General features: G+C 35.3%; 1 protein-coding gene across 1 annotated transcript; it reads left to right on the top strand.

Annotated features, from left to right (window-relative positions):
• Positions 1–324: 324 nt before the first annotated feature.
• Positions 325–10,142, top strand: LOC134538437 (uncharacterized). The gene is made up of 2 exons (XM_063379764.1): positions 325–505; positions 7,959–10,142. The coding sequence occupies exon 2, from the start codon at positions 7,976–7,978 to the stop codon at positions 9,914–9,916; it is 1,941 nt and encodes a 646-aa protein (XP_063235834.1). The 5' UTR covers positions 325–505; positions 7,959–7,975; the 3' UTR covers positions 9,917–10,142.
• Positions 10,143–12,861: the final 2,719 nt, after the last annotated feature.

Raw genomic sequence — 12,861 nt, 5'->3', positions numbered from 1 at the left:
ACAAGTGCCGCGCCTCTCGTGCGAGAGGTCGCCACTTCGACCCCGAAAAGCGGGATGACGTGTTGGTGGAGCCCGCGATGCTATCTCAAGGTTCACGGCTACCTAGGGAAATATCGCGTGTCGGGGAATCAACTATGGATTTGGTGATCGGATTATGTACTCGACCGGATGATCGTATCTGAAACTATGGAAACACACGTCAGTTAGGTAATTGGTACTCTTTTCGCATTCAAATTCGTAACTACCTATTTTGTTTCAAGTATATCTTTGGAAAATAAAAAAAACAACATTTAAGGCCAAATAATGGTTCTATTATTCTGACTCACAATAACACGGTGGGCAAGATGTGAAAGGTGCGATACAAGAGCAGAACATCGAATTAATGTGGAAGTGTGGTTTTTACTGAGTGACGCTGTGAATAAATGTTTCTAGACATTGCATACTACAGCCAATTTTTTAATGGCCATGTCTTAGAGAAATACACTGATTGGGAAAATATTACCATGTGAGTACATTTCAAATATTTCACAGATAATTATAGTAAGCGCAACCTTGAATAACACACGAACTTAATATTATTGCCAACTAACAAGTCAAATCTTCTTTCGAAAACAAACAAAAAAATTCGAATACACATTTCACTGATGTCACAGAATTGCTAAACACGATTGGTTAGAAAAGTATTCTAATAGCATCGCGTCCATTGTGTTGCTCTCGTGTTGTTTACTTTTTCTTCTGATTTTCGTATTACGTTGTTTCAATGCAAGATCATTTCAAAGTTATAGTTTATCAATGTTAGGTTATTTCTGTGACGTCTTCATGCAGTATGTTTGTAAAGTTATTGACTAGAAGACCGGTTCGATCCCACCTAGCACTATAATCAGTCCGTGTTGATTAAAGCCCAAGTGGTACAGTGACAAGACAATGCCAACCAACAGATAAAAAACATTATTAACATACGTAGCGTTGATAAGGCGTAATAAACCAGGTGAACGATGGGGTAGAGTGGACATGGATTTACCCCGAACATACAAAATCAAACTATATATCCGAGGGCCTTTTTCTATCAACAGTTATGTTCTTTTGTATTAAGATCTTTACTTTAGATTCTAGTATTTTTACATGATCTAAGTCTTTCTGAGGGTATTATTTGAAGGAAAAATGTGCTTGTGCTATTAAGAAAATAAAATATCTGGTAAGATTTATGCAGTGGAGGAAAGATTAATAACTCATACAATGAAAGTGCATGTACGAAGACAAATCTCTTTAAGGGATTTGTTTGGAGGTATATAAGACATTTACGGGGCTAGTAAAAAAATATAAAAGACTCAGTTATGCTGCTGCTGCTATGAAATATATCAATGTTTCACAATGAACTTGTACAATATTTTCTTAAGAAACTACTAAAAATAAAGATAAATATTTCAACAGTGTGAGGGGGAATGAGTTATTTGGCCTTTGTTTTCAAATTAAATTTGTGGATTTCGTATTAATGATTCTTTGGTATTCCTGTTAAATCTACATTATTGATATTCGTTCGTCTGGGAAATCGTTATCTGGGTAAGAACATGATGCCGAACGTGCCAGTATAGAAGAGCGCCTAATGTACTAGGATACAAGACAAACCCACAGAGAAGTTAAGGGCGGTATTCCAAGAGGCTCGGGTAAGGTAGCGAATAACCACTACCTTGTTGGGATACAACCGTAACCTAACTCACGGGCCATATTACAGAACGTGTCCAAACCGAATCCCAGTAAGGAAACATATCGGCAACGGTTTTAATAAATGGTGCCCTGCGCGAGACTAGAAACTAGTTTCAACGCATTCTAGTGGACTTTTCGCAACCATAGATAAAATTGTTACAGCAACAATACTAGTTATAGAAGCACCACCACACAAAAATATAAAATTTATATAATTTTTTCAAGTAATATTTTTGTTGATATAACTTTTTTGAAACGACCATTAAAGTGTACAAAATGATATCATAATAAAGTTCCATTTGTCACACCAAGATGTTTGTACGTCCCACGATGATCACCAAAATATACTCGATTTGATGGCGTCAGACGTGGGTCCGCCATCTGACCGAAACTAACGAAAAAGTGCGTCCTGCGCATTCGTAGTAGTTTGGGCAACAAATAGGTCACGGACAGGACACCGAAATCCATTACTTAAAAATAAGGGACTGGTCGTGTCATATCTGTTAAAAAAGAAAAAGAAAATTTTGATCTTGGTTGAATATCCACGTTGTCGTTGCCCATTGTGTTACATATTTTTTGTATAGATGTCTATGACTGTTGTGTATTCTTGCTGTGCAATCGTTTGTTACTTTAACATAAAACATATTAAAGTATATTTTCTCAGTTTTATTCACTAAGAAACCCTAACTTTAATAGGTTATGGGCCCAGGAAACTCTGAAAACTGAAGAATTAAGAAAACAGCAAAGAAGAAGTCATATTTTGGATTTTCGAATAAATCACGCTCATATAACCTTAAAATGGAACGAACTTTGAGTGTGGATAAATTTGACGGAAGAAACTTCAGGCAATGGAAATTCCAGATAAAATGTGCCCTGAAAGCAAAAGGAATCGATATTTCGATACAAAGAACAGAAGCAAATGCGGATGCATGGCTAAAAAAGGATGGCATGGCTATGTACATTATCACGTCGTCGATGGATTTAAATCAAATAACCCTAATAGAAAACTGTGAAACCGCCTTGGAAATTATGTCGAAATTAGAATCCATATATGAACAAAAAAGTGAATTGAACAAAATGTTAATTCATGAACGGTTTTACCAGTATAAAATGTCACCAAGTGACAGTGTTGCACAACATATTGCAAAGGTTGAAAATCTCGCAAAGCAGCTCAAGGAAAGTGGTGAAAGCATCAGCGACAATGCTATAATCACGAAAATATTGGGAACTCTGCCTCCTAAATATAGATCACTTAGGCAAGCATGGATGTCGCTGGATTCTGAAAAACAAAACTTGAATAACTTAACGGCAAGACTACTTGATGAGGAAGCTAATATTACTTGTGAAGAAGAACAAGAAATGGCTTTTTTGGTTGCTAATACTAAACTGAAGAAAGAATCAACCAAAAATGAACCTAGTACAAGTAGAATTAGCAAAGAGAAACCTGATAAGCATCGTTTTGAATGTTACAACTGCGGAAGAAGGGGGCACTTTGCCAGAGAATGTCGTGCACCAAAGAAAATACATAAGAAACCAGCTGAAGGTAAGAATACCATGCTAGCTTTTAATGTAGTTGATGAGTCAAATATAGGCAGTGGTTCAGAAGAAGACACCTGGATCTTGGATAGTGGTGCTTCGGCCCATATGACATATAGAAAAGAATTTTTTGAAGAATATACAGCTTGTACTCAGAAATCATTGACATTGGGGAACAAAGAGTCCATAGAAGTATGTGGAATTGGAAAAATTTTAATAAAAAGATGTGTCAATGGACAGTGGGAGCTAAGCATGTTACATGAAGTACTACATGTGCCTAACTTAAGAAGAAATTTAGTTTCTGAAGGCATGGTAACAAGAAAAGGTTATGCCATTGTAAAGAAGGACAGTAATGCTCTAATTTATAATGGTGATGAAGTTGTGATGTGTGCAAAAATGAAGTTGAACAATTTATATGAACTGGACATTGAAACAGTTGTTCCTGACACATGCAACTTAGTGCAGAAAAATAAAAGTGATATTAAAAAATGGCACGAAAGATTAGGACATTTAAACTTTAAAGAAATAAAACAAATGAGCGTGAACAATATAGTTGAAGGTTTAAATATTGAAAAAAGTAATGAAACTGACTTAGTGTGTGAAGCATGTGCTTATGGGAAACAATCTCGGTTTCCATTCCAGAAATCAAGTCGGGCAGAACTACAACCTGGTGACCTAGTATATAGTGACGTATGTGGTCCAATGAGTCATACATCGGTTCAAGGTATGAGGTATTTTTTATTATTCAAGGATGCGGCAACCAGCTACAGACATGTGTACTTCATGAGAAATAAGAGCGATACTCTTGAATATTTCAAGAAATATAATGCAATCGTGAAAAACAAATACCTGCACAGTGTAAAAGCCTTGCATACAGATAATGGAAGTGAATATATTAATACTGCATTTAAAGACTACTTAGATAAAGAAGGAATTGTTCATGAATGTACTGCTCCATATACCCCAGAACAAAATGGGCGTGCAGAAATAGATATCAGAACAATAGTAGAAAGCGCTCGATCCATGCTGTATGCACGTGATGTATCTTTGGATTTATGGGCAGAAGCCATAAATTGTGCAGTTTATTTGCTTAATAGAACCTCATCTAGCCAAACATCAGACAAAACGCCATCAGAGTTGTGGAATGGAGTCAAACCAGTTTTGGGGCATGTAAGAGTATTTGGTAGTGAAGGATATGTACATATTCCTGATAAGTTGCGGACCAAATTAGAAAAAAAAAGTGAAAAGATTATATTGGTTGGATATGATAATACCAATTACAGAATGTTCAACATGAAAACAAAACGAATTAAAGTATCAAGAAATGTTGTTTTTGATGAGAATAAATATCCTGAACAAAGACAGAATATAGCAAAAATATTCATAGAAGAAAGTGATGAAAATGTCAAACAGGATAACTCTGAAGTCATACTCAAAAACGACCCTGCTTTGAGTGATAATTCTTTAAATGAAATCTCACTGAATGAGAATGAGGAAAGTATGCTCAGTTGTAAGAATGATGATCCTAATTATGAACCATCACATACCCTCAATGATTCTCCATGTGAACCAATGAATCTGAGACCCAGGAGAAATTTGAATTTAGAAGCCAATTTAATGGAATTTGTATTACCATCATCATTTGATGATGCAATGAAGAGTTCACAGAAGAATGAATGGTTGCAAGCCGTTAAAGAAGAACTAAGTGCTCATGATGAAAATCAGACTTGGACCCCAGTGAAGCGAGCTGGACAGAGAACACTCACAGCCAAGTGGGTATTTTCCATTAAGAGGGGTGACGATGGAAAAGTAAACCATTACAAAGCTCGATTATGTGCACGAGGGTTCAATCAAATCCCTGGTATTGATTACCAGCAAATATTTTCCCCTACCACAAGGTATGATTCAATTAGAATTATTTTAAGTATTGCAGCTAAGTATAACTTAGAAATCCAACAATTTGATGTCAAAACTGCTTTTTTGAACGGGGATCTTGAAGAAGAAATTTATTTAGAAATTCCTGATGGTGTGCTTGTTGACAAAAGTAATGTATTAAAATTGAATAGGTCACTCTATGGGTTAAAACAGGCAGCAAGGTGTTGGAACAAGAAGTTTACTGAATTCTTAAAATCATATGGTTTTGTTCAGTCACAAGCTGATTACTGTGTATATGTTAGAAATGTTGAAAGTATCAAGGTTATAATGATAATATATGTTGACGATGCTCTCATAATATCATCAAGTAAAAAGGTAATTAAAGATATAATTATTTTCTTGAAACAGGCATTTAAAATTAAGGAATTGAATTTGTCACATTTTGTAGGCATAGAAGTATTAAGTCTGATAACTGTATTTGTTTACATCAGCGAGAGTACATCGATCAAATTGTTAAAACTTTTGATATGAGTGAATGCAATCATGCATCAACTCCTGCTGATCCGAATGTTGTTATATGTAAAAATCTTGAGGAAACTGCTGTGAAATTCCCTTATAGGGAAGCTATTGGTTCACTGTTGTTTCTATGCTCAGTGTCCAGACCTGATATTTCATATGCGGTTAACATGTTGAGTCGGTATATTAATAATCCTAGTCTACAACATATTAATAGTGAAGCGTGTGATTAGATATTTGGTTAATACAAAAAATGTTTGTATTAGATATGGAGAAAGCAATGATCTTATCGGGTACTCCGATGCTGATTTTGCAGGCGATGTTGATACTAGAAAGTCTACTACTGGATATATATTCTTAATGAATGGCGGGCCAGTAACATGGTTAAGCCAAAAGCAAAAGACCATTGCTCTCTCTACCACCGAAGCAGAATTTGTTGCAGCCTGTGAGTCTGCAAAGGAAATACTATGGTTAAAGCAATTGTTGTTGGACTTGGATGAAAAATATGATTGTATTAAGCTATATGTTGACAATCAGAGTGCCATTAAGTTAATTAATAACCCAGTTTTTCACAAACGAACCAAACATATAGATGTCAAATACAACTTTATCCGAGAGAAAGTGGAGAATGGTGTAATAAATATATCCTATGTCCCAAGTAAGAATCAGCTTGCTGATATATTAACAAAGCCATTGCCCACTCAACCTTTTGTCTTTCTAAGAGAACAAATAATGGATAAGCTGTAATAGTGTAATGTTTGAATGTAAAATATTTTTTTTGCTCTCATGATGTAAAATTTTAGTGGGAGTGTTAAAAAAGAAAAAGAAAATTTTGATCTTGGTTGAATATCCACGTTGTCGTTGCCCATTGTGTTACATATTTTTTGTATAGATGTCTATGACTGTTGTGTATTCTTGCTGTGCAATCGTTTGTTACTTTAACATAAAACATATTAAAGTATATTTTCTCAGTTTTATTCACTAAGAAACCCTAACTTTAATAATATCGTGCACTAGGAATATGGATAGAATACAGGTGTAGCTAATTAATTACCTGAACCTTTATTTTGTTTCTTGGAATACCGGCCTAAAAACTGTATTATTGTGGTTGTGTTTATTGGGAAGGGGTCGTAAAAAAGGGGTGAGGGAAGCCAAGAGAGGAGGAAAATAAAATCTGTTACGCAACAAGATGTGTGGTGCGATAGCTGCAGGCGCGGCGAGGGATAGCATCAGCACTTCGCCTGAGGGTTGCCTCTCAGGCGATTATCGGGAACAGCACGTGTGAACCTGGCACACTCGACTACGTGATCTAACATGCTCGGCACCAACACAGTAACTCGTGAGGCTCGTTCGGAAACGTAACACAACACTAGTTCCCGTTCAAAGGTTAGTAATTTACGACATCTCGTATATTCTAGAGGAGCATAAAATATCAAATTTTTTTTGTTTCCCTTTTCAATTTTGTTTTATCTTTATAAGATAATGTTTGATCCATATCACTTTCTATAATATCACCATCAACACTGGGTTTTTAATTTTTTTGTTCCTTATTTCCTTTAACATTTCGTCGACAACGAGGTCGTTAAAGACGAATACACTCAACAGCACAGTTCAAAGAACCAGGGGAAAAACTGGGCTATGTCCAACAGTAAGAAACCATCAAAGAACTTGCTTGGAGTGATCTCGAGAAACTGTGGAAAACCCGAAATCGAAAAAGACGGACATGGATTTGAAGTCATCTTGGATGCGAGTCTAGTGTCTTGCCACTGACCCAATAAATGTTATATGCCTAAGTTTCCAAAATGTGCATTTGTTTTAAGAGACTGTGATTAGTAAATGCAACGTATATTTAAACTAATGTAATAATGAATTGTGTACGATTATCCACATTTTACACAGATATATTTTATAAGAAAACCTACAATTTCGGTTCAGTTAGTCACAATGAGGTATCGGAAACGTATTACGAAGTTTAACTTGGTAACATTAAAGAGAAGTGGCAGTAAGTGGTTTTAATGACTAACATAGACTCCAAGAAGATATCACAATCAAATTGGTTTTTGGTTTCATGTATTTTATTGTGTAATCTGCTGTCGCAGTTCGTTACAACTGACATTATTAAAATCTAGACCTAACTATCTATAGTTTAGGGGCAGGTTAAAACTATGTTTTTTTTTAACAGAAAATATACAAGCCATACATCTTTGAAGCATTTACGTTGATGTCAAAAATCGCAGTGTGAACTGATAAATAATTAATTTTACATGTAGAAAATAAAATTTTAGGAGTGTGGTACGATGTTGACAGAATTTTTTTTTTCTTTACAGATATTCTTTGGATTACAATGAAAAGATACATGCAGTTAATTATATTAATACTGGTAACTGCTTCTGGAAGAATGATACTTAAATATCATAAATTATTTCCAGAAATGATTGAAAAAAATATCTATGGAATTACTTCAGACATTATTGAGAACTTCATCAAACCACAGATAAACTGGTTAATGATCATAGGTGGAAATAATCTTTATTTTTCTGCCACCACTAGGTACATATTTGCTCAGAATAATCCCTCAGTATTTACACTGTCAGCCACGAACAGACAATACACATTCTTTAATGCCAGCAGAGAAAAAGGCAGAACAGGTTTTGTGATGTTTTCTGACTGGGCGCACAAAGAAAGTTTTTTATTATTCCTATCTGAATTGTCAGAAAATTCACTATGGAATAAAGCATCGTATTTCCTATTTGTCATAACAGATGTCATAGAGTATGGCCCAGGACAATTAAATGACTTGCTGAAAACATTCTGGGTTCAGTATGAGATACTGCACTATGCTGTCATATGCAGCTGCACGAAAAGATATTTTATTTCCAAACATTTTAACAAAGTCTCTCGCAATTATAGTATAAGAGCCTTTACTTTCAACCCATTTGAGAACGATGGTGATGGGAAGATAGTACTGGTGTCACGCGAAGAAGATCCATTTGCTGACAAACTTCTAGATGTTCATGGATATCCTGTCAGCGTCGCATTGAATCACGAGCCACCATTTAGCTTTAAAATTACATGTCCTGGCAGTCAAGTCGCTTACACTGGCTTCGATAAAATTATATGGAAATCTTTATTAGATCATATTAATGCTTCCATCTTTATTAACGACTTTAAGAAGACATCTGTTAACCTACCACTAACTTCTGGAAAAAAAGGTTTAAAGAAATCCGACATTTTCGGGAACACTATTCGTTTATCTGCTTTTACTAAGAAAAAATACACTTATCCATTTAACATGGAACCAGCCAGCTTTATTGTCCCAAAAGCTAAGAAACTACCTAAATGGATGAGTTTTTTGTTGCCCTTTAGTCTTGAAACCTGGCTAAGCTATTTTGTTGCTTGCTTTTTGCTTGCATTTGTGTGGAGGTTTTTTACCCACTATTCATGTGATAAAGAAGTTAAAAAGGTTGATGAGCTTGGAATACTTCATGTTATTACCTCAGGTGTTTCTGTGCACAAATTCTCAGTGTTATCAGCAAGATTGTTCCTCCTCTCCACACTCTCATACAACACAGTTTTTACAAATTCTTACAGTGGTGCATTGACTAGCTTTCTTACCAGTCCTCAGTACTATCCAGATGCAAATTCCTTGAGCGATCTGGTGAATAGTGGTTTGAAAGTAGGATATGTCATTTCTTTACAAAACAGTAAGCAGGAGTTTAGTTTGATAGACCATTCAGACCGTTTAACCAAATTCTTTTTTGACAATTTAGTGATGCTGAAGAGCAAAGAAGAAGGACTAGGTGTGACTGTGAGCAAAAGAAATCAAAGCATCTTGTTGATGGAAACAGAACTCAAGTACTATTTGAACAGACCTGAGTACCATCAAGATGGTCATCCTCTCCTTCACCATTGCAAAGTGTACATAGTTACTTTTATGGTGGTGTATACCTTCCGCGACAATTTCGCCTTCGTCGATAAGCTCGACACGCTTATGTGGCGACTGAAGGAGTCCGGAATCACCAGAAAGCTGCTGGACGATGTCACCCATGAGACGGCGGTCGAGCTGAGGGCGATCAGCCATGGCCCAGAGCACGTGCCCTTGACGATGTCACATCTGGAGGGCGCGTTCTACTTGCTGCTGTTCGGGACTTCCATCTGTGTCATAGTGTTCATTCATGAGCGAAAGAAACATCCTAAAACTTACCATGGCTTTAATACGACTCAGTATCATCATGCAAGACAAATGAGACAATATGGACCTTATAATCAGTTTAAGTTTTCCTAATTTAGCCATTCTAACCAGATTTTACTAATGGATCATTAAGCCTCATGAAATATGAAAACATTTTTCAATTTCGGGGCAATATTTCACTTAATTTTAAAGTATTTTTAAATTTTGAGTAATGTTAATAAGTGCTGCTTCTACTTTTTATCAATGTCTAATTTCCAACTGATTTATTGTCGCTAAGCACTGTCAAATCAACTTTATAGAGAAAATAACTTTAACTTCATTATTGTGTCTTATTTTTGGCATCTATCAAACAAGCATGATTCTTTGGGTAATAAATGCAACAGCTTTGAAGTTGAAAAACACTGATGGTTGACTGCAACTCTCCAAAATTTTAACAAAGTTTTGCATAGAGAGCTGTATGGAACAAATTCCTTGGCCAGATGATGTAATCACACATGGTTCTTTGAATGATTCTTACAATAGGTAGGTCTATTTCGTTTCTGGTTTACTCTCATTGTCGCAGAAAATCATCAAGAATGGATAACAAAAATGAATACATAGACAGATAGAAAACGAGCTAAAATAAATTGATGTCAAGTCAGCACAGCACAGCTAGTAGGAAATTTAGTCCAGAAATATAACATCACAAAATAACATAGTTTTCTAACAATGACAGGAGAGTTGCAATAAAAAGGGGAAATACTGTTACATTTCATTGTGGGGTAAAGTGTTAATGATAGGTAATATGTATAGCTCAACGGCTGGAACATTTAACGAGGAATTACGCTGCAGTTCAACAGTTGTCATGTGTATGCGAGCTGAGGGAGAGTTGAAAAGGATTATTTATTTTGAGTACATGTATGATGTTCGTTTGCAGTTCTGCAGTAGACTTACATGTTATATGTGTATTTACGATGTACGCAAATAAGTGTCATTGCATTTTAAAATAAACTTTTATAGTTTTGTTGATTTGAAACATGAGAACAGTGTGTCAATCCGTGTTTAAAAGCAGAAGTCTTAAGCATTACGTCAAACAGGCAGTTGATAACCAGGTGAGTAAATGTTTATGCTGTGTTGTTTGCATTCTTTAAGCCCTTGGAAAGCTACTGTTATTTGCTGAAGTTTTTAAAATAAACCGGTAGAAGTTAATCTCTTTCATTCCACTGGTCACATTAAAATTTAAAAAAAATTGCTTGAGGTGGCCAAATTTAAATTTCATAAAAGAATTGTAATAGAGTATCAAAATTGAAACGTTTAACTTTTTTCATTGAAGGCCTATCTTGGTTTCTTTACATGCATAGGATGCGGGCATATTGTACACGATAATTCGTTCTGTGCGCGCATAAAGAATGTTTTATGTTTCTGTTAACTAAAAAGTGTTTTAGTGAAAGCCCAATGAGGGACTATAGTAACTTGTTAACCTTTAGATTAACGATTAGAGATTTAGTTATATCTTTGGATGTTGATACTTACAATTTATGTTATTTATCATCTTTAATTAGTATTACTGTACCTGGGCGACCGAGCTTCGCTGGGCCACTTATTTATTTATTTTGTAAAATCGTTGTCTTTCAGGGAAGACATCTATTAAGATAAACTTGAAAAGCAAAGAGTTAGCAAAATATAAATTTTCATCCAAATTGTTGGAGCACTTTTCGAGATGCAAGGCATATAGGTATTAATATTTTTTATAAAAAAATATTTGTTATGTTTATTTGTATTTATACGAGCATTTTAATGTTTAATCTTTTATGATGTTATCGGAATAGCTAGAGTTTACGTATTAGAGTTTACCTATAACTCTACCCAGTCTACTCTATTCCAGTCACTGGATATAAGATTAGATAGTCTATATACATCTATATAGACAATATACATTATACTCCTATATATATGAATATTTGGCAATCCTCACTATACTTTATACCTACCTTCATAATAACTGGATTCGGTTAAACAAAATAAAACCACTTATGCTCATAGGTCAACACTATTTTAAATAATCAGCTATATTATGAGTAGTGTGTAATAGTATTTCCTGAAACAGGATTCAGGATGTGCATTGTGATTGTCGGTCCGCCATCTTGGATTTGTGACACCACGGCGGCCATTTTTTAACTCATAATTCCTCAAAATTCCTCAAAAATGACTCAAAATGTCTCAAAAATTCCCGTTTTGAGGAAAAATTTCCGGTTTTAGTCCATAAAAATACCAGAGGCTGAAAATGTCCATATAGAGGCTTATGCATCCATGTCTACAGCCTCCGATAAACCTCTGACGTCATCATGGATTATGACGTCACAGTTGCAATTTCCGTTACGCCCACCACCTTTAACTTATTTATTATCCGATTTTATTGAAAACATTTTTAAAATTTATAAAAAAATCAATTAATAAAATTTTAATAAAAAAACAAAAAAAAAATACATTTACGGCATGGAGCTCGGAGTCCTCGGTTCGAACCCGGTGAGGGCAAAAAAACATAAAAATGGTGACCAATCCTTCCCTCACTGTGGCTGCAGGCAGACAGACCCCACTACTTTTTACCATGCATATATATCATCAGGTAGTATGACGTCATGTCCACCATCTTGAAATTTGGACGCCATCTTGAAAATCTTTATTTATTTTATCCGATTTTAATGAAAAAAATTCCAAAAGTCATCAAAAAATTATCTTATTAGAATTCTGTTTGATTAGATCGATTTCCATCCTTGGTTCGAATCCGCTAAGAACAAAAAAAAAATCATCAGATCCTTCCTCCACAGAAGCCTCCTACAGACCGACCTACCACCAATACCAAGGTATATATAACGTCAACTGGTATGTCGTCATGTCCGACATCTTGTCTTCGTCCGCTGGAGACCGTCATCATGTTTTCGTCTGCTAGAGTGTGCTGGCGACATGTTAGTGTAATTTTCTGTTCACCATACCTTTAACCTCGACTGTTGTCATTGAACTTTGACATTGACCTTGAACTTTGATCTAGACTTTGAACT

This window comes from Bacillus rossius, chromosome 13 (assembly GCF_032445375.1).
Source record: "Bacillus rossius redtenbacheri isolate Brsri chromosome 13, Brsri_v3, whole genome shotgun sequence".
Lineage (NCBI taxonomy): Eukaryota > Metazoa > Arthropoda > Insecta > Phasmatodea > Bacillidae > Bacillus > Bacillus rossius.
The sequence above is the reverse complement of the archived record's forward strand: the minus strand, read 5'-3'. Positions and strand labels throughout refer to the sequence as shown.

Excerpts from the sequence above, each read along its gene's own strand:
- LOC134538437 (XM_063379764.1), top strand. The coding sequence starts at position 7,976 with ATGAAAAGATACATGCAGTTAATTATATTAATACTGGTAACTGCTTCT.